This window comes from Nannospalax galili, unplaced genomic scaffold (assembly GCF_000622305.1).
Source record: "Nannospalax galili isolate Female #2095 unplaced genomic scaffold, S.galili_v1.0 scaffold700, whole genome shotgun sequence".
NCBI classification, from domain to species: Eukaryota; Metazoa; Chordata; class Mammalia; order Rodentia; family Spalacidae; genus Nannospalax; species Nannospalax galili.
The window spans coordinates 236,507-259,270 of record NW_008346151.1 but is presented as its reverse complement, the minus strand read 5'-3'; the positions used below and the strand labels follow the sequence as shown (position 1 = coordinate 259,270).

The window sequence follows — 22,764 nt, the reverse complement described above, 5'->3', positions numbered from 1 at the left end:
ACATATCAATCTCACTTTTAGGTCAAACAACTCCAAGAGTGAAGTTTTTCTTTAATGTAGTACCACCACAACCAGTAAAGCTTAACTAGAATTCTTTTGACTCTGAGGATCTGATTTGATAATCCATTTGTGCTATCTCATTTATGAATGGTAAGGAAAGACACAAGGACTGCTCAATATTGAAGAGATAGGTCACTTAAATTCAATGTATAATCTCAGATTCTAGACCAAAGAGGGTTTTCCTTTACAGTTTAACTATGAGGGGCATTATTGCAGCAACTGGAGAAATACAAATGGAGTCTGTGCACTAAGACATTATGGCATCAATATTAAATGTTCTAATTTTGATGGAAAAGTATTTTTAGCAACTTTAGAACTTACTACTTTGATACCTGCAACTTACTCTTAGATAGCTAAGGGGAAAAAAATCTCTATAAGAAATAATAAGGTAAATGTGGTAAAATTAGGAAATTTGAGTACTGGCTTTTTAGAAGTTCTCTTCTAGGAGTGCAAAACTTTCAACTTAAAGTAAAAAGGTGAAAAAACTGAGAGAAAATAATATGGAAAAGTAAGGAAAAGATGAGTTGTACTATGAATCAAATAATCTTGAAATACCTTTTAGATTCTGTACTACTTTCAGAAGAAGCTTGATGAAATTCTCTGCTAGAAATGGAATCTTTGAATTCTCCAATTACTGACAGGGTAATTTTACGCATGCTTCCATAAAAGAGCTGAATGTCATTGGGCCGTTGAGGAAGATCATATGCTGAAAAAGAACATGCTTTGAAACACATAAATCTTTACATAAGCGCACAAATAAATTAATTTACATATATATATATCAGTAGCAATAAAACATTATTTCAAGTATTAATACCACTGATGGGTATGAAATCACAAGCAATCTAGCATCTTCCTTCCTCTTATCTCATGCCTAGATAATAATACAAGTGACCCACAAGACTGAAGACGTTATGATTCTTACCTTCATCTATTAATAGCTCATCTTTAAATGCTTCAGCAAAGTCAATGTTTTGCAGTATACTATGTTCTGGAAGTATCTGCTTTATGATTCCTGGTTTATGCCACAGGGCTCTGCCAGAAGAGATTTTTTTGTTCAAGTGATTTAAACGTAGAGTGACTTAAATTATATTTTAATTAATGTATTTGGTAAATCCCACTAATAGCACATTACAATCATACATAGATCTTGTCTCAAGTCATAAGTACTTTTTAAAGGAAAACCTGTTTCTGAAGTTCAGCCAAAAGTTACAAATGGTAGTAAAATCAGTAGTTTCAATGATATATTAATATCAAAACAAGAACTCTAGGAGTAGAAAGATTAGATCCTTTTCAGGTCTTACATTTTCATTATTTGTGTAATTTGTCATAAAACTTTGCCTCAAGGGGAAAAAAAAGAGCATGCTAAAAAAAATGAACTAGTTAGAGCAATATTTAAGTAAACACAAAACTATTGTAGACATAAGCATCTTTCAGAGAATCTTAGCAGTGAGACATGAACTGTAAATACCTCTGTAATTCTCAAATGTTCATAACCAAAGGAGATTTCAGTACTTAAGTTTATAGCAATTAGAAGTTCTGAAACAATACATTAATTTTTATATCTCAGTAGAAAGAAAGGGGGAGGAACAAGAAACTTGGTAATCTGATTTTTCAAATGTCAGTTTTTATTCTAAAGTAATTAAGATTAAAAAGCTAGGTTTAGGTTCAAAGGATCACACATTAAGTCATCCCTCTTTAAATACCCCAATGAATCAGAAAGAAAATGATTTCCTGAATTTTGTATCAGACTAAAACACAGCAGCGCACAAAGGGCCAGATAAGTAAGAGATTGTTATACTCACCCACAACTCCCAATTGGAGTTAATTTTCTACTAGTAGACAAATTCATGAGCTTTACCTATCTTATACTTAGGTCCTCTAGTCTAAGAAATTAAATTTTATAATTAAAAAACACCCAGAATTTTAACAATGCAAATCACACTTGGAAATAGATCAATATCCTAAACTTGCCAACAGTTTGGTATAGTATATTATATATCTATTAAATGTAAAAATTTTGTAGAAGTACATATTTTTAGTATCTATAAGTTAAAGCATCCTACACATTTCTAAAATATAATGATCCTTTGAAATAATTCACAGCCTTCCCAGGAAGATTCCAAATTAATCAGGTGTGTTTATATAATCTTTCAGTGGTTCTTAAAAATTCTTTCTGAAACCAATGTATGGTCACGTGATATATCCTTTAGTACATTTAGAAATATGTACCTATTATAAATATGATGATACTATTGAGTAAAGGAAGAGAAGGATACATTCATCAAGAAAGACACAAGGCAGGAAAACACAGATGTTTCCTCCAGGAGTTTCTAACTCACATCATGCCCAACTTATCACCCATAAGCCACATGACTTACCAAGATATTTCTTTTTCAATCAGCATAGTAATAAATGAAGTTTCCAAATTATTAACTATTCCCGTTTTGACTAAACAGTCCCCGACACTGTCTAAGGCAAGTACTCTACCTTCGATACTGTTGTCTGGAAATTTCATCGCCACCAAAGAAGTATATAGTTGACAGTTCTGTTGCAGTTTTATAATCATTCTTTCTGTTTGATGGGTTGTATATTAAAGTAACATCCTGATGCAAAAAAAAAAAAAAATCAGTAGTAAATATTAAATATTTTTCCTCAGTAAGTCATCTGATTCTGGATAAACATTATTACACAATTAGAAAGAGTCAATACTGACACAAGTATAAATGTAGGGCACTTTCCAAATATTATTTTAGCTGTTGGCCATAAAATACATAATAATATTAAATCTAGGGCTGGAGAGATGGCTCAGCAGTTAAGAGCACTGACTTCTTGCAGAAGACCCAGGTTCGAATCCCAGCACCCACATGGAAGCTAACAACTGCCCATAACTCTAGTTCCAGGGAATCCAACAGCCTCTTTTGTCCTCCGCAAGCATTTGCACAACACGGATGCACTTACCTACATGAAGGCATAACACTCATACATGTAAAATGAAATAAAAATAAATAAAAATATTTAAAATTAAAAAAAATTAAATCTGAATATGACTTCACTTTATTTAAACTTAAAAAATTATTTTATTTATTATTTTTATTTTACGTGTATGAGTGTATTGCCTGCATGTAAGTAAGCGCACCTGTGTCGTGCAATGCTGCAGAGGTCAGAAGAGGGTTTTGGATTCCCTTGGAACTGGAGTTACGGACAGTTGTTAGCTGCCATGTGGGTGCTGGGAACCAAACCCGGGTCCTCTGCAAGAGCAGTCAGTGCTCTTAACTGCTAAGCCATCTCTCCAGCCCTGTGACTTCATTTTTCAAAAATTATTTTTACTTGATGTGTATAAGTGTATTATCTGCATGTATATAAGTGCACCTGTGTTGTGCAATGTCCACAGAGGTCAGAAGAAGGTGTTGGATCCCCTGAAACTGGAAGTTAGGACAGTTGTTAGCTGCCATGTGGGTGCTGGGAATTAAACCTGGGTCCTCTGCAAGAGCAGCCAGTGTTCTTAACTGCTGAGCCATCTCTCCAGCCTGTGACTTCATTATTTTAGGGCAGAGATCTTATACTTACTTCTTGTGTTCTCTCCTTGAGTACAAATTTATCTGGAAAAATCCTCAATACTTTAGGATCCAGCAAAACTCTTTTCTGAGAATCCTTAAACCCGACTGCTTTAACAAAAGCTGCTCGAGAGCCAGTGTTGCGGATAGAAAAAACAACTTTACTTTCTTTGCCAGGAATTAAGCCAGCCACTGTTACCAAGTAACTGTCAGATAATTTTTTAACATCTTCTAAAATAAGATTACTCGTTCCTCCATATCCAGACAAAGGTATCTTAAAAAAAACAAAACAAAACAAAAAAACAGCCAAAATTATTTTTGTATAGGAAAGAAGATTTAATTACAATCAGAATAAAACATAGATTTAATATCATTAAAATTTTTGTGTTTATATCCTTGGGCTAGTAGTAACCTGACTTCAAGTCCACCATTATAGAAAGACCTTTTTAAGGGAAATACAAATAAATACAAGCACGTCGAAAGTGCTTACCTTTTAATATGTAAAGAACAATCATTTCCTGTCACATATGTCACATAAGCCAAGCTCAGCAGAAGAACAAAAATTAGCATAAATATGCCTGCATAAATTTAAGGTGAAGCATACGCTCATAAGTTATTTTGAAATGCCTTAAAACACAAACGAAGTGGTAAATGGGCAGGTATGTGGTAAAAGAAATATAGCAAAACAAATTGTAGAATCTCAGGGGTGATTTTTTTTTTTTTCAACTTTTCAGTAATTTGAAAAACTTGCATAACAGAAAGCTTAGAAGAAAAAGAAAATCTGTCATCATACAATCTTTGTAAAGCCAATGTCAAAGAGAAACTTGCAAAACTACTAAACTGTGGTCAAGTACTCAAAAAATTCTCCAGGCTCACGCAAATCAGAAATGTAGAAGCCACAGATTGGAGCCAGGATATAAAGCTCTTGCCACATAAGCATAATGACTGGATTTCAGATCCACCTGTAATCCAGTACTTGGGAAGTGGAAATGGGAAGTCCTGGGGCAAGCTGGCTACCTAGAATAGCCAAAACAACATTTTTAAGGTTCATAGAGACCCAGTTTTACTTAGTAAATAAAGTAGAAAGCAACTGAAGAAGACACCCTACATCAACCTCTGGCCTCCATGTGCACACACATGCATGCACTCATACACAGATGTGCACACCATACATACCCATGCATACTAAAAAACAACAATAACAAAAAACTATTAAATAAAACTACCCTGACTTAATGCCAAAAGGTCCAGAGATTCATTGGGAAAAAAACTATTGCCCTAGAGAAGGATTTCTTAAGCTCAATACTATTGACATTTTTAGCTGGATTTGTTGTGGCAGGGGCTGTCCTGCATTGCAGGATACGAGGCAGCAACTGGCAGCAGCAACTGGCAGATATCTGTAACACTCTTGTTCTAACCCCAATTAAGACAATCAAGCTGTCTCCAGATACTGCTGAGAATCCCCTGGGAGTAGCACAGCCTCTTCTTAAGAACCATTACTCTTAAAGACTACAAAACAGAGTTGTCACAGGTTCTAAAAGTGACCACAGGTTTTCAAACAATTTTGCCTACCATGGGGCCAATTAAGTGGCTCCACAGAGAAAAGGTTAACTTCCATGTCAAAGAAATCTACCTCAGTCAATCTAGTAATTTATCATATTTCTATTTGACACTAAAAATAGAACCAAAATTTCAGCTCCAGTCTCACTGCCAGGGTAATGCGCAGTTTGAAGGTGTTCATTTCTACGAGCTGGAATGTCACTTACCTATGTTGTACCTATTTCCTTTCCTCAGTTATCCTTTTCATCTAGTTTTTCTGGCATCTATATAACACGCTTTAAGTTCTTTTTTAAAGTAGTACTAAGAATAAACAAAATATAAAAATGCTTGTCTTTATAGTCCCAATATCTGGAACAGAGTCTAGTAAATTCTGTAAGGGATATTTGCTAAAATCTGGAAGTTAGTGTCTCACAAATTCCATATATTGTAACAATCCCCAAACTGAAATGAAATTTTAAAGCATTATAAAAGATTGGTGATTATGGGAATATCACAATGGTTGTAGGGTTTTAAAAATATTTTATTATTTTTATTTTATGTATATGAGTGTATTGCCTGCATGTGTTTAAGTGCACCCTCCGTGGGGAGGTCAAAAGAGGGCAGCCCCTGGAACTGGTGTTGTAGATGGTTGTTAGCCACCATGTGGGTACTGGGAATCAAACCTGGGTACTCTGCAAGAGCACCAGGGCTCTTAACCACTAAACCATCTCTCCAGTCCCCCACAATGGTTAGTTTTAACAACTTGATAATTATTCTGTAACTTGTTTTAAGTCTAGAACTTATAAAAAGTAGAGTATATAATTTGTCAACATAAAAGCAATAGTTATAACTTATTATGAACTTCAAAAAAGAATTATGAAAAAAGAATTTATCTTACCATAAACTTAATGCCTGGCTGTGATCGATTTCCAAGTTGTTTGATTTCTAGTTTAGCCAACATACAAGATAATCGAGTAGGTGCAAATAACACAGAGATTATGTAGTCCTCTTCTGGGTGAATTCTGATCTCACAGTTACTGGTCAGTCTGTCTTCTGAGCCGAAAGTGTTCTGAAGCTACAATTAAAAACAGTAACTACATAAACCCAAACACTAGAACAAATAAAACAGTTGGTCTGGCTAGGGATGCAGCTCATCCCTTACCTAGCAAGGCCCTTGCCTAGCATGTAGTTCCATCCCCAGCACAAAACACAAAAACAAAACAACTGGTCTACATATATTGATCATTCTGGACTCAGAAAAAACATCAAGAGAAGCCATGTGTGATGCTATAGGCCTATGAAAGACAATAGGCTCATCATGAGTTCAAGGCCAGCCTAGGCTCCACAGTTGAGACCCTGTATCAAATATAATGAAACAATGAAAAATTTTTTTAAATCACACCGTGTAAGAGACTGTGCACTGTACAAACCTGAAAGCAATCCTGATCTTGTCCTTTAATATGGAGTCGCAAGTGTTGGGTTGCAGATGTAGAACTGTTTCTTAAAGCTAGTTTCTGAAGTCTAAAAACAATGACATATTTTAAAGTTTTTTTTCATAGATATTGCTATAATGATAAAAAAACAAAGCCAACTAAAACTGACCACAAAATCTGAAGATGGACTGATTGCACATTTGACCTTAATAGGCAAGAATAATCTCTCCACAATCATTTCCAAAAACTAAAGGCTTAAGAATCTTTTTTGATGAAAGTCTGTGTAGGTTTGTTATGATATATAAAGGATGAGACAAAAATAATACACACATAATCTTAAAATTTCCAAGGTCATAGTTTAGTCACTAGTTTAAGGGAAAAAAAATATATATCTAGTCAAGGTTTATCTGAGACTGTTTGGTTTTTCACCAAAGCTTTATCTACATAGCACAGGGTAATTAAAAATACCAGGCTGGTGGAACTAACTTCCCTGGATGTTTAACAGCCATACTTTGAGGCCTATACTAATCTGGTCAGAGGGACTTAAAGGAAAGTATTTGCCCCTTGTCCTCCAAGGTTGACTAAGTCCCAGAGGACTATGGAACATCTCTCAAAATATCCTGTAACAGTGGTGAGTCACCTGTCCTTTTGTTCAGGGAGGCCATGGAGACCCCACGAGATGGACTTGAACCAGTATCCAGACTACAAAGGGGAGGGTCAACTCAGAGGAAACATTTCCTCCATGCTTCCAAGTGAAGCCAGCCATGGTTGAGTGGGACCTCTGACTTATCTTCACATGATGGAACTGGTAAAAGAAAGGAGCCAGGAGTTCCTCCCAAGCCCATGTGACCCAAGAACAGATCGTAAATGTAAATATAAATTGATTTATTTGGGCCAACTGTATGGTCTTAAACACCCAAAGGAAAGTATAAGCAAAGAGTAAAGTGATCAGTATGGTTCTTTAAGAGTTCATGGGATTACACTTCTCGGACATTAGGCTTAAGTCCATATTAAAAAAAAAATACTTATTTAGACAAGTATTTCTCATTGATGATTTTGTTCTGAAACAGAAAGTGCTGCTCAGATGTAAGACTTTAAATCTTGGTCTGTAATACTGTAGTGCCCACCTATAGCTAAGGGAGACAACCCACTATTGTTCTAAAATGATGGCCAAATTTGTTTTCTCCCCCTATCAAGAAGCCTTTGAGAGGGAACTGATAATGATTCTAACCACTACAACAGCTATCAAAATGCCTGAAAGCAAATCCTGAATCTATCACTCTCAAGTCCAACCTTGGCAGACAAAAGAAAAATGAGGAGGAACCCAATAGAAGGAATGCTTGTGGAAGCGCCTGTCAAGAAATTCCAATGGATTCTCATATGGACATTTGAAATTTCCCATTCTGACTTTTTTCTAGTTCCCTACCTAGAACTTGTAATGCTCATTACTCTTGCCTTTACTTTTCCTTCACATCTCCTATTCACCAGTTAAGGACTTTCTTTTCCCCCTACAGATAAGAGTTATGCAATTTGGGAGTCTTTTAGATAGGCCCACTGAAGGGGTACCCCAGTTGCCTCACTCTGCATCCCTGTTCAGCATGGAATAAGCCAGAGCGGTCTGTGTCCCAATTCCCTATCCACAAGGTGGGTAACCACTTCAGAGGATGGTGTGACAAGAATAGGAGGTAGGAATTGGCTAGGCAGTTAGTGTAAAAAGACCCCAAAGAAATGTAGACAGTTTCTTGGCTAAAAGTCAAAATGTCCTTGGGTCTCTTAGCAACATAACTCTGTTCCAAAAGGCCAAAAATGTCAAAAGTATTTGGGAGCATTTATCTAATCCCTGAAAGATTTTATGGTTACCTCTTCAGAGGGGAGAATGTTAGAGTAGCAAAAAGCCCCATAAAAAAATAAAAAGAGGAGGAGGAGCTGGAGAGATGGCTCAGTGGTTAAGAACACTGACTGTTCTTGCAGAAGACCTGGGTTTGAATCCCAGCACCCAGATGGTAGCTAACAACTGTCCTTAACTCCAGTTCCAGGGGATCCAACAGCCTCTTCTTTCCTCCATAGGCATTGCACGACAAGGGTGCACTTACCTACAGGCAGGCAATACATGCATATACATAAAATGAAAATAATAAGCCGGGCACGCCTTTGATTCCAGCACTCGGGAGGCAGAGGCAGGAGATCTCTGTGAGTTCAAAGCTAGTCCGTCTACATAGTGAGTTCCAGGACAGCTGGGGCTACAGAGAGACCCTGTCTCAAAAAGACCAAAAAATAGTAATAATAAATAACTCTCATGAAGTGGAGGGCTCACGCAGGTAAACACAATTCTCTTTTCTCCCCTGCCCCCTGATTATTACCCTTTTTCCTCTAGACAATTTTACTTTTGCTTTAATTGTGTGTGTATGCACATTTATATTGTTTTATATGACTATATAGAATACAAAGACCACAAATAAGGACAAGCACACAATATTGGTATTTTTGAGATGGCTAATTGTTTGTTTCCTTGCTTTTTGAGATAGTATCTCCCTGTAGCCCCAGCTGGCCTGGAACTTGCAGAGATCTGCCTGCCTCTGCCAAGTGCTGGGATTAAAGGCATGTGGCTTTTTAAGAATCATCTTAACAGAGCATTTTTTTAAGTATCTCTCCTATCGGATCTTCTCAGTTGCAGAGTAATACAAGCTCTCTCTCTCTCTCTCTCTCTCTCTCTCTCTCTCTCTCTCTCTCTCTCCAGAGAGATGATGGTGCACCCTTTAATCCCACCACTCAGGAGGCAGAGGCAGGATGCTGAGGCAGATCTCTGTGAGTTTGAGGCAAGCCTGGTCTATATAAGGAGTTATAGGCCAGCCAGGGCTACATAGTGAGACATTATCTCAAGAAACTAAAACAACAGCCCCAGGTTCAAGTTCAGTGCTTTGAAAGTATTAAATAAGAAATAAAACCAGCTACTCCTTGGCTAAGTAGGACTTGCCATGTATATGACCAGGAAGGAGTGTCTCAGGCAGAAAACAAAGGCCTAAGAATGAGACAGCTCTCCTGCTGAGGTGATCGGTGACTGTCCTGCTCTATGACTTACTTTGAGGAAAATCTTGTCACCCAGGTATGATTTAAGTCCAGTGTGGAGTCAGAAGTGCTTTCTGGTGAGCACACAGCTCATGTAGCTTCACCCTTCAACACATTCCAATCCTGATTCTATTTCAACTGACTGCCAAAGCACAGGACACATATAACCAACACAGGAGCAACTGAAGAGGGATCATTAGTTCAAACTCAGTATTTCTCAAAAGCCTAGCCAAGAGATATGTTTAAAGAGTGGTGTTTAAAGAACACACATAGTCTATCTATTCTTCTAAAGGGCTTGAATTATCTCAAATCATCACATGGACTTGGCAAACTCAGAAAGGTGATTTTGCTATACCATGCATGAGAGTCCTACATCTACCCAAGTCACAGGAAAGCATCAAAAAACAAAGTTCAAGGAACTGGGATGTAATTATTACTTGGAGGGTTATTTTTCTTTGAGTCACTGTATTATACAAATTGTCTTTAAAAGGATCCCTGGAAGCTGGACCTCTCAAAAATCTTTAGCAGTAACAAGTCAGTCCACTTATATTATGATCTGAATGTAAATGTTCCCCACAGGCTTATATTTCTGAATACTTGTTACCCAGGTGGTAATGCTGTCTTGAGAAACAATAGAACCTTTAAGAAGTGAGGCCAAGATGGAGAAGCAGGTTACTGGGGGTGTGACTGGGGGGTACAGTATCTCTGGCTCCTTCATGTAAGGTTTACTCTTTCCTTATTTGGCTGCTATGCAAAGAATACTACCATATGCTTCTGCCACCCATAGTAGACGATATACTCTTGAACCTATAAGCCAAAATAAACTTCTTTAAATTGTCCATGCCAGGTATTTTGGTCACAATGAGAAAAATAACAAAAAAATTAGTACTGAGAAACAGTGTTGTTACTATGACAAACCTATGTGGTTTGTAGACCTTTGGAATGATTATGGGAAGAATGTGAAAAAGTTGGGAGCTATAGACTAGAGAAGTCCTAGAATTCTATATGTAAGCAGAACTTAATATGCCATTCTGATGGGAACACTGACAGAAATACAGGTAGTTAAGACTGTGCTCCAAAGAAGAACAAGAGCCCTGGTGGAATTGAGCTAAGGGTCATTAGCAAAGTATCTGGCTGTTCTACACATGCCCTGATTTAAGCAAGGCTGAATTCAAGTAATGGATTAATTTGTTTAGTAGAGGAAGTTTCAAGACAGCATACCATGCAGGCTTCAGCATGGTTATTACTGGATGTTTTTAATCAGATTGAGAGAGCATTCAGAGCAAAAAACACAGCAGAAAGATGTGGAAAATGCACACCTGCAGAGGGTACTCCGTCGTGACACCCTGCCACAATAGACTATACACTATGAAACATGAGCCATAATAAACCTCTTCTACCTCTTCTAAGTTGAGCTGTTGGACTAACAGAACTGATGGTATGGCCTTCTTTACAGGGCTGAGCAGAACCATCCATACTAGATACAGATCCATGTTGAAGCAAGAATCAAGGGCACAGGGTCTAAAGCAGGCATTCAAGGTGACTCCTATGGTCTCATTCCTCACCAAAATCAATTCCCATTCAACTGTCCTTATCTTACTGTGTCTTTTTGAAAACTGATTTTGGAATGAGACAAGGTAATGAGAACCAAACACATGAATAGCTAAGCAGATGGATGAACTCCATAAAGGAGATGAATCAAGATTCTTTTAGAACAAAACTATACCTTTAAATATGTGATTTCATCATACCTGTGGTAGAGATTCAACCAAATTTCCTCTTTCAAGTACCACAGAAATGTATGGGTAAACATTTAGGACAGACAAAAAAGCACAACATAAGAAAAGAATAAACATTGAGGTTTATCAATGACCTAGACTGTATAATCAGAAGCATCTACTGACTTTTAAGTTCACACACACACACACACAAACACACACACACACACACACACACACACACACACACACACACACACACACACGTGGTATAAGCCTTTAATCCCAGAACTCAGAAAGCAAAGGCAGGTAGACCTCTTTAAGATCAAGGCCAGCCTGGTCTACATGGAGCTCCAGGCCAGCTGTGGCTACAGGGAGACCCTGTCTCAAAAAGATTAAAAAAAAGAAAAAAAAAGATATTTTAAATTAAAATGAATTTAAGTTCATCATACAGAGATTAAGCAAATATCTTTAGGTCAAATCTAACAAGAAAATGCACTCATATTTAACACCTGAGAGAATAACATTAGGTAATTAGACAATATTTCAGCACTACTGAGCTGTTATGTGGATACTTACTGTGTTCTGCCAAGAGGGACACCTCCCCAAGTCAGAAATTGCTTATTAGACAAAATCAGTGGGATATCTGAACAGTAGGGTGCAGGTGGCAGAGGCTTACTTCCAGAAGAAATGACTTCACCCTTTAACACTACTTCATACTGAGGTCCAAAAGGCTGCACAAATATTTTCAAAATCCTAACCAAGAAGAAAATGACCCATATTTAGTTCTTTTGGCAATTATTTCCTATGCACTCCCTCTGTCCAAGAGACTGAGTTGGTAATAAAAACATAATATTCCCAACCCAACAGCTTATGTTCCAGGGAAAAAGTACACACAATGGACATGATAATCACAATAACAACTATGTGACAGGACAAGAGAAGTTTCACAGTGCTGTGAGAATACTATTTATTCATAGAGGAATCTGAGAAGAGTTGAGGGTTGTAGAAGGAGTTGGCACAGGCTGAGGGTAAAATCTTTGAGCACAAATACTCACACTAGCATATCTTTTTGGGTAGGACTCTAGTAACAGGCTAGCTAGACTTAAGCATTCTGCTGCACTCCATGCTAGCGATAGGCTAGGGGTGGCTCTGAGGCATGCTTTAAGCTACATTTATGTACGTAAGTTCAAATATGAACAACAATGGTATTCTGACTAAAAACTGCTATTTACTTATGAATTAGGTATTAAAAAATCACAGGCCTGGGAGGAGAGCTGAGGAAGAACCATAAATTAATAAATAAAAAAGCCAAGTAAAGATTTGCTGGCAGAAAGAAAAACGGTTAATGAGATAATAATTTATGCCTGATTGTTTGCTTTAGTCAAAATATACTAAAAAAGAAGAAAAAAAATCAATTTCTTAACTTGGATTCAGTTGGTTTAGAAGAAGAGAGATTTTACTATCAAAAAAGAAATTATGGGCAAGATGACTCAGCGGGTACAAACACTTGCTGAGCAAGTCTGAGGGCTTACATTTCATTCCTAAAACCCATGATAAAAAGAGAAGCAACTGCTGCAAGGTATCCTCTGTCCAAACACCTATGTACCATGGCATGTGCATGCCCTCACTCATACATATAATGAATAAAAAATAAACTATACACACACAGACACACACAAAGATTAAAAGACAACTATATAGCATATTAGGTGAGGTATAGGTAACTTACATATCTAGGCTATGAGTGAAAAACAGCTAAGCAAAGTGGCTATTTTTAGAGACTAGTAAAGACTTGTCATTCTAAATACTTTCATGTTACCTTTCCTCACGTGCTTTGGGATCCTTTGGTGTAAATGAAACTATAACCTCATGTTCTTCTCCAGGTTTGAGGAAGAGACTCTCTGGATCCACGGAAAACTGACTTCCTTGTTCTGCAACCTACGTAATCACATAATCATGACGTAACTGAGTGCAACTCCCCCACAGGCTTCTTGTCTTAGTACCTTTCTCATTAACTAGGATTGTTGTTTGTTCTTTCCTCCTGTCCATCACTATTCCAGCTTGTTTTACTCAATAAAAATAAACAAAGGACACTTCAAAAGGACATTTCTTTCTCCCTCCTCCTCCACTTCAAACTTGTTGCCAATTCTTGATAACTACCACTCTCTTACCCAGGATCTCAGAAATAAAATCTACATATGCAGACCACTCTTCTTCAGTTCTACCTAGCCACAGATGACACACAACTATTTGAGAGCTTGGTGCTTATATTCAAAGTATTCATTCACTACAGCATATATTTCAGGCTAGTGTGACCCCACGTTTCACAAAACTCTTGATAATTGTTTAGTTAAATCCTTATAGCATCCTGTCAAGGTTGGCAGCACAGCAGCCATCAGAAGGTCAGGGACAGAGATTGCAAAACTCACGAGAAATTCTTACCTTGATATCTAAATAAACTTCAATATTCCCAGCATTTTTCAAAGGCAAGTGCTGCTTTGTTGAGGAGTTTATGCTGGCCAACAAATGCACAGTCTAGAGGGGAGGGCAAACATGCATTTAAAAAACTGTCACAATTAAAGTAAATCAACCTGAACACAAAAGAGCAGCAAATGATGAAGGTACCTGCAAGTCCCTAGGAGCATGAATTCTAGCTGTTCCTGCTCTTGCTCGGAGATCCACACTCCTAAGAACTGGGATAGGGTTTGGGCTGTCAACTTCTATATCCACTCTAGCCAGGAACTCTTCAGGTGAGCCTAGAATTTCTATACAAGTTCACTCTTTTAGTTCAGAAAACAGATATTTAATCCCAAATTTCACCAGTAGTCCAAGAGAATGCTCTTAGGGTATCAAAAGAAAATTCAGTATCCACTGAGCTGTCTTAATGGGTAAAACCTTGCCATGTAGCTTTTTTTTCTGAAGACTCCAGAACCAATGTAAAATTGGAAGGAGAGAACCAACTTCACACATTGTCCTGTGACCTCCAAGTGCATGCCCATATGCACACAATAAGAATAAACAAATTTTAAGCCAGGTATGGTGGCACACGCCTTTAGTTCCAGCACTTGGAAGGCAGAGGCAGGCAGATCTCTGTGAGTTCAAGGCCAGCCTGGTCTACATAGTGAGTTCTAGGTCAGCTGGGGCTATAGGGAGACCCTGTCACAAAGAGACCAAAAATAAAAAAAAAATAAAATAAACAAATTTTAAATGAAAATTCGGGCAAGACTTTTGAAACAACTGAAAGAGGAATAGAAATGATTGGAGAGACAAGAGAAAACAGGTTTTTCCTGACTTGCTTGGATTTACCTACACTTACATGAGTCTGACTCAAAATATCATGGCATTTTCCAAACCTGTCCCATTTTCCAAACAAGATAAAATTATTGAAAAATTACCCTAAATATTTTCATTTAATTATTTTAAATTAAAAAATTTAAATTATTTTAAATTTTCAGTTAACTAAATAGTAGGGTAATTCCCCCAAAATATAAATGATACCTGAAGAAGTGATGATTTTCTTTGGACTACAGAAAAGAACCCAAATTATCAGAAATTCTGGATCCTATGAAATGAAAAACAAATTTTTTAATGCATGCTGATATTAAGACTGAAATCTCAATGAGACAAAAGCAGTTTGGAAATATCCTCAATTCTAAGCCAATTTTTTTACTGGCCCAGCTTACCTGGTCATCTTGACTGGCAGGCATCACATGGCTGATTACAGATGGGGTCACAAGCTGAGCAATCACATCAGCATAAGGAGCAGTTTTCAGGGAAGCATGAATGGGCTCCTTGGAAAATGTGAAGCAACGCCAGGCTAAGGCATTCTGTTCAGAAACAAGACAACTAATTTCAACCAAGTCACAGTGTTACATTAAATTTGTTAACACGTTCCTTAACAATATACTTTCGTTAAGGAAAATTAACCAAGAATATTAGCAGTGCCTACTATTTCAAATCAATATATTCTATAGGTAGTCTCTTATTCTAGGTTAGTACTTACAGCATTAATAATCAGTCTGATCGGCACAGTAGCATGCGTCCTATTTATTAACTTCAGTGGGAGAGCCTTCCAGCCTTCATAAGTCAAGTCACCAAAATCAAGAACACCTTTCTTTTCTGTTTCTACCTAAGTGGGAAAAAAGGACTGACTTATAAAGAGCAATGTATTAATAGCTTATGTGCATAGAACTGCTTCTTTTAACCATGAGTTAAGAGTCAGCATTACAGGTAAACTCAGACCTAAGTTTTCTCTCTCTTTTTCTGAGACAGGGTCTCACTATATAGCTCTGGATGGCCTGAAACTCGCTGTGTAGCCCAGACAAGCCTCAAACTCACAGAGATCCCCTTAGCTCTGCCTTGAAAGTGCTGGGATTAAAGGTGTGCCACCACTATGCTCAGCTTCTCATTCTACTTTAAATTTTTTATTTTCTATAAAAGTAAATATTAAAGTCTTCTTTTAAGGTAGTTCATGTAGCCCAATATAATTTAGAATAAAGCAAAGCAGTTGCTACCACTTTGAAAAAATTAGATCTTAAGATGAAACCAACAACTTTATAAAACAAAATAAATTGAATTGATTCTATCATTAGAATACACTGGCATGAAGATACTGGTATATTTCAGATTCAGTCTGATACACTAAGAATATTTAAAATCATGTAAAAAATGAACATATAGGGGGCTGGAGAGATGGCTCAGCAGTTAAGAACACTAATTGCTCTTTCAGAGGAGCCAGGTTCAGTTTCCAGCACCCACATGGCAGTTAACTCCAGTTCCAGGGGATCTGATGTCCTCCTGTGGCCGCCACAGGCACTGCATGCATGGGTGCACTTAAAAAACACGCAGGCCACTCATACATATCAAATTAAAATAAAATTTAAAAACAGGCATATCAAGCTGGGTGTGGGGCACACACCTTTAGTCCTGCCACTTAAAGGCAGAGATAGGTGGATCATCGTGAGACTGTGAGAGCGAGGCCAGCCTGGGATGGTCCACATAGCAAACTCCAGGCCAGCTGGGGCTACCCAGTGAGAGTCTGTCTCCAAAAACAAGACATATTGGAAGTTTAAAACAAGTACCTACTATATGACAGACAGATATAGCTTTAAACAATGGTGAGAAACCGAACAGACCCTCATACATGTGAAATTTTGTACATTTAAAATACATGATCTTTTTTTTTTTGATAGTTTAGAAAAATCAAAGGTAGATCAAGTGGGAGCTGACCTCCAAATGGCCCATGATGGTCAAGGATCAAGATTAACTTCCCAAGTCACTGAGCTTTGATGCTCCCTGAAGGTATTATACTTCAAACTTGTGGACAGGGCAAGGCTGGAATGGAATATAAACTCTATGTATAACGTCCTGAAATCCAAAGTGCCCTTTTTAGAAATGAAAAGAAACCTGGAAAAACCCTGTCCCCTAGCTCAACAACAGGGAGCCTGCCCAGGGTTGGTACATATGGAAAGAGTGTAAGAACATGAGAGCCTGATGCTGGGCCACAGCAAACACGGAGCTCCAGTTGAGACTCACAGGAGTCCTTCAAACCTTCTTGCATTTCTGCATTCCTGCAACATGCTCTCTAGGGGACCAAGACATATGAAAAGGAAGAAACATTTTGGCTGTACTTTTAACAGATCTTATAATGATTAGATGTTAAAGAGATCAAACTCAAACCAGGCATGGTGGTGCATGTCTTTAATCCCAGCACTTGGGAGGCAGAGGCTGGCGGATCTCTGTGAGTTCAAGGCCAGCCTGGTCTACATAGTGAGTTCCAGGACAGCTGGGGCTACAGGGAGGACCTATCTCAAAAAGACCAAAAAAAAAAAAAAAAAAAAAAGAGAGAGAGAGAGATTGAAGTCAGTAACAAAGTAAGGATAGCATAGAATGGCCCAGTTCCTCTAAGAAGACAAATACTACCTGGCCTGGTTTACACTGACTACATCTTACTACATTGTATGACAGTCTTTTAAACTCAAAGCTCAGACATAGACATCACTATTTCTGTATGGGACTCAATGCCCCATGCTGCTGCAAAGTATCACTAATGTAAGTCACTCATGACATGGCAACTTCAAATATTGTACAGTCATGATTTTTCATATCTGCTAGAGACATTTTTTGTTGTTACAACTAGGGAAAAAGTCATTACTAGTTCTAATGGATAGAAGCCAAGAGAAAAGCTGAACGTTCTACAATGCCCAAGATAGAATCTAACTCTTGAATAATTTTTGAGCCCAAAATATCCATAATATTAAAGTTAAAAACCCAGAATTTAAAAATGGCAAGCATAGCAGAGCTGATGAAGTACATGAGAATGTTTACAAGTCCCACTTCCTCCTCTTGCCCTAGAAAACGAACTGCCAAATGAATTCCCTTGGGAAATGAACACTGGGAAATCCCTGGATGATTCTCCTCAGCCTCCTGGGGTAACTGCCTGGACCTTCATTCACTAAACTCCAGCTCTTGTAATGTACAGTGGTAGCCTTTGTCAAATTAAATGATGAAAAAGACAAATTAACTGAGAGCCACTGTCCTGAACAGGCACATCATCTAATGAGTGCTTATTATCCCAAAGTGGGTGGATGGATGGATGGGTGGATAGACAGAGATGGAAAAAGAGAAGAACAAACAAACAAACCATGGGAACTTTCCTGTCTATCTAGTTCTACAAGAGAAATTATCAGAAAGTTTTTATACTTTATAAACATCTTAGTAAGTATATTTATAGTTTCTGATTTAAAAAAAAAACAAACTAATTTCAAATCTTGGAATAAGCAGGTATGAAGGCCGGCTGGTCAGATGGCTCAGTGATCAACAGTACTTGCTGCTCTTCCACAGGACCAAGGTTTGGTTGCCAGCACCACAGGGTGGCTCACCATCATCTAAAACTCCATTCCAAGGAGTCCAACTCCCTCGTCTAACCTCCATGGGTACGAGACATGCACGTGGTACACATACATACATACACACAGGCAACATTCATACATGGAGACAAATACTCATATACATAAAATAAAAATTAATCTTTAAAAAAAAAGATATTAAGAGTCAGGGTGTGGTGACAGACATCTTTAATCCCAGCACCCAGGAGGCAGAGGCAGGCAAATCTCTATGAGTTCGATGTCAGCCTAGTCTACATAGTGAGACTCTGTCTTGAAAGAAAGGAAGAAAAAAAAGATAAGGTTAAGAAATTAGATCTACCCACAAATCCATCTTTTTCCCAAATATCACTTCCAAAATTAAACAGTTGTTTTTATTAAAATGAGAAGAACGGGGCTAGAGAGCTGGTGCAGCCGTTAAAGGCTCAGGCTCACAACCATGAGAAGAATGGGGCTAGAGGGGTTAGACAGATGGCTCAGTAGTTAAGAGCACTGGCTGCTCTTCCAAAGACCCAGGTACTGTTTTGAGAATCACATAGCTAACAACCATCCATAACTCCTGTTCCAGGGGATCTGACCCCCTCTTCTGGCCTCTGGGAACTGCATGTACAGGTATACTTACTAACATGTAGGTAAAACATTCACACACATAAAATAAAATTTAAAAAAAATTTTTTTTTAAACAACAGGGTTGGAGAGATGGCTCTGCTATTAAGAATACTGGCTGTTCTTACAGAGGACCCAGATTAGATTCCTAGCACCCATGGAGGCTAACAACCACCTGTAATTCCAGTTCCAGAGGACTCAATGCCGCTTCTGGCCTCTGCAGGCACTGCAAGCATAGTTGCACTTACATACATGTAGGCAAAACACACACACACACACACACACACACACACACACACACACACACACACGCACACGTGTAAATTTTAAAAAATGAATAAATAAAATGACAAGGACTCATTTACAAATAGTTACCTCAATAACAGGAGTCTCAGCAATAGCCGTGAGAACAACTCTGCTTCCCAAAGCTTCTGCTTGCACTATTGTCTCAGCATCTGCTGAAAATGGCCAAGAAGCAACACTAAACATGCATCTGAAAATCCCAGAATTTGAGGGTATAAAAAGTATTTTTATTTCCTCTGTGGCATGAGGTCTTATGACAATTTTATTCTTGAAAACTAAACAAGGGTATGTTGAAAGATCAACCTGTAAATTAAGAGTAAGACATTTTATTAGAAATGGCTTTACCTTGAAAATCAAGGCTAATCATCTAGTTTAAGACTCCTTTTCCCCCAATCACTCAAACTATGAAACCTAGACATTTATTACCTATTCAAAAATACCCATATCTGGCTCAGCATTAAGAAAACTTACTGCTCTCTCAGAGGATCAGGTTCAGTTCCCAAAACCCACATGTTGGCTAACATCTGTCCTTGACTCCAGTTCTAGGGGATCCAACAGCCTTTTCTAGCCTCCTCAGGCATTGCATGACAGAGATGCACTTACATATATGCAGGCAAAGCACTCATTCACATAAAATAAAAATAAAGATATTTTAAAAGTCCAAATCCTGCCACATGTGGTAGTACACACCTTTATTCCCAGCAACCCAAGAGGCAGAGACAGGACGATCTCTATGAGTTTGAGCCTGTATGATCTACAAAGCGAGTTCCATAATGAGACCCTTGTCTCAGAAAACAAACAAAATACCCCAATCTTGTAACTAATTTCAAAGGTACAATTAGTCAAAAGGCTTTTTGAGGACTGGTAAGATAATTTAGCAGGTAAAGATACTTGCTGCCAAGCCTGACCACCTGAGTCTCACCCCTGGAACTCACATGTGGAAAGAAAACCTATTTCCATAAGCTATCCTCTGAGCTCCACACCTGAGCATGCCCTCACCCCCACAAAATTACAAAATTTATTCTCACTACGTAAGGACCGTGTCCATATTTACCTATACCTTCACTTTTCCATAAAAAAAGCACTGGACACAGAAGTCCTTCACAGCTCCAGATATCTGTCTAAGTTATGTTTTTTATTTCTACACAATAATCTGGGGTACAAAGTTAAAGTTTACCTTCTACCTAAAATCCTTTCTTCCAATTAATTTTCACCTAACATAATGATCTGATAACAGATGGGAAAGAGAGGAAAATAAGAGACAGTAGTGATGGTTAATATTAACTGGTAACTACAAAATCTCCAGTCACTTGAGAGATGGGCCTCTAGACCTGTCTGTGGAGGGGATTCTCTTGATTGCCTTTTCTGAAGTGAGACGACCCAGCCATTGTGGGTGGTGCCATTCCCTGCCTGGGATCCCAGACTATGTAAGCAGGGAAAGGGCATGGAGCAGCAGCATACAACTAATGCTCTTTGCTTGCCAATTATGGATGCGATATGGCCAGATGCTTCAAGCCCTTGCTGCCTTGACTTCCCTGCCATTAAGGAGTATATACCTTTGAACTATGAACCAGAATAAACCCTTTCTCTATTAAGATGGTTTTGCCAGAGTATTTTATCACAGCAACAGGAAAAGAAACTAAGAGACAATCTCATTTTACCATGTATAAGGAACCTAGGAGGAAAAGGGAAGTAAAACCACCCACCAATGCTGGATAGCAAGTAGCAATTCCAAAGCCTGGACATATCCCAGCAGTTGCTGCTGATCCTATTTCTCACCTTCCCTACTCATGACAGGATTGGAAGATTATTGTATGAAAAAAGATTTAGAGTCTATGAGAATAGTTGTAGTTGATTATGTGAAAGATCCCTGCTACCTAAGCTGTTATTTCCAGGGATTTCAAAATAATTATGTAAGAAAATGATCAGATAAATGAGTAATATTCCCCTTACTAAATGAAGACAAGGCACAAATAAGTAACTTAGTTCTTCTCCGTTTAAGATTTTTATTTTATTTTTAATTATGTGTTTGTGTGTATGTACATGTGTGTACCCATGGAGGTCAGAAGAGGGAGTCAGATCTCCTAGAGCTGGAGTTACAGGTGGTTGTGAACTACTGGATATGGATGCTAGGAACCAAACTCAGATTCTCTGCAAGAGCAGCAAGTGCTCTGAACTGCTGAGCTATCTCTACTGCCCCTTTTTCCTTTTCTTGATAAGTGATAATAGCTTATATTTAATCACATTTAGTAAAACCAACAAGTAAAGGTTATAAACTCAGAGCACTCATTGAGTTAAATAATTATGCTAAAGGAAAGTTGACATGACTTTATAAATAAAAGACACTGAGATATAATCAATAAATAATAAAAACTGATAGAAAATATAAACATATCAGAGTTCACTTCCTACACTGCAAATATTACAACAAAGAGGGACTTTAAAAAGATCCCACTCCAGGTCTGGCATGGTGGCACACATTTTTAATCCCAATGCATGGAAAGCAGAGGCAAGCAGATCTCTGTGAGTTTGAGGCCAGCCTGGTCTACATTGCAAGTTCCAGATCAGCTGAGACTACAGGAAGACCCTGTCTCAAAAAAGCAAAAAAGACCCCATTCCAAAATTATTCGTTTGGACAGACAGCAAGTCCTGTGTGAATAACAAAAATTCAAAAACTAAGATTAAAAGCAATCCCAAAGCCTGGACATATCCCAGCAGTTGCTGCTGATCCAGGGCTGGAGAGATGGCTCAGCGGTTAAGGGTTAAGAGCACTGACTGCTCTTGCAAAGGACCCAGGTTATACTCCCAATATCCACATGGCAACTAACAACCATCCTAACTCCAGTTCCAGGGGATGTGACACCCTCTTCTGACCTCTCTGGGTACTGCATGACACAGCTGCACTTACATACATGCAGGCAATACACTCAACACACATAAAGATTAAAAATAATAAATAAATTTTTTTAAAAAAAGCCTGCCAGGCAAAATGTGGCAACTGGTGCAACAGTGGCACAACTGTTGGGGGGGCGGGTCATGAAGCTCTCTCAGATTGGATATGAGGCCTGCTCAACAGGAGGGAATTCTTACCTTGTACTAGAAACCAGATCAAAACCTATGGTTGGGGAGGTCATAGGCCCTAGGGGAAAACTTGCTACTGCTGATTTGCTAAAGTGACACAGTACCAAACTGCATTCTAAATATTCATGCTTATACCCAAAACAAATGCTACTCTAAGTCTTTTTTTAAAAAAATATTTTATTTTTTTATTTTAAGTATATTGCCTGCATGTATGTGAGCTCGCCCGTGTCATGCAATGCCGTGGAGGTCAGAAAAGGGCTTCGGATTCCGCTGGAACTGAAGTTAAGGATGGTTCGTAGCTGCCATGTGGGTGCTAGGAATCGAACCCGGGTCCTCTGCAAGAGCTGAGCCATCTCTCCAATCCAAAGTTAATTTTTTGAAAAATTAAACTTTGCTTTTGTTGATTTTTCTCAATTTTCTATTTTAATTTTTTCACTTACCATTTCCTTCCTACTGATTTTGGTTTAATTTGTTCTTTGTTTAAATTTCAATTGCTGATCTAATATCTTATTTT

At 38.1% G+C, this 22,764-nt stretch overlaps 1 protein-coding gene across 8 annotated transcripts in view; it reads right to left on the bottom strand.

Moving 5' to 3' along the window:
- Window positions 1-22,764, bottom strand: part of Cep192 (centrosomal protein 192) — a 114,399-nt gene that overhangs the window by 41,231 nt on the left and 50,404 nt on the right. For 7 of the 8 annotated variants that reach the window (XR_003851018.1, XM_029568062.1, XM_017800484.2 and 4 more), the window contains exons 22-35: window positions 19,242-19,472; window positions 15,380-15,505; window positions 15,060-15,203; window positions 14,875-14,938; window positions 14,002-14,141; window positions 13,819-13,911; window positions 13,196-13,314; window positions 11,953-12,129; window positions 6,587-6,677; window positions 6,055-6,231; window positions 3,631-3,891; window positions 2,551-2,666; window positions 986-1,095; window positions 616-766 (exon numbers count right to left, since the gene is read on the bottom strand). Coding sequence is in view for 7 of the 8 variants with exons in the window: in XM_029568062.1 (XP_029423922.1) it covers window positions 616-766; window positions 986-1,095; window positions 2,551-2,666; window positions 3,631-3,891; window positions 6,055-6,231; window positions 6,587-6,677; window positions 11,953-12,129; window positions 13,196-13,314; window positions 13,819-13,911; window positions 14,002-14,141; window positions 14,875-14,938; window positions 15,060-15,203; window positions 15,380-15,505; window positions 19,242-19,472 (2,000 nt within the window). In the remaining variant the exon portion in view is untranslated. The remainder of the gene's footprint in view (window positions 1-615; window positions 767-985; window positions 1,096-2,550; window positions 2,667-3,630; window positions 3,892-6,054; window positions 6,232-6,586; window positions 6,678-11,952; window positions 12,130-13,195; window positions 13,315-13,818; window positions 13,912-14,001; window positions 14,142-14,874; window positions 14,939-15,059; window positions 15,204-15,379; window positions 15,506-19,241; window positions 19,473-22,764) is intronic. The other variant, XM_029568065.1, reaches the window with a different exon arrangement.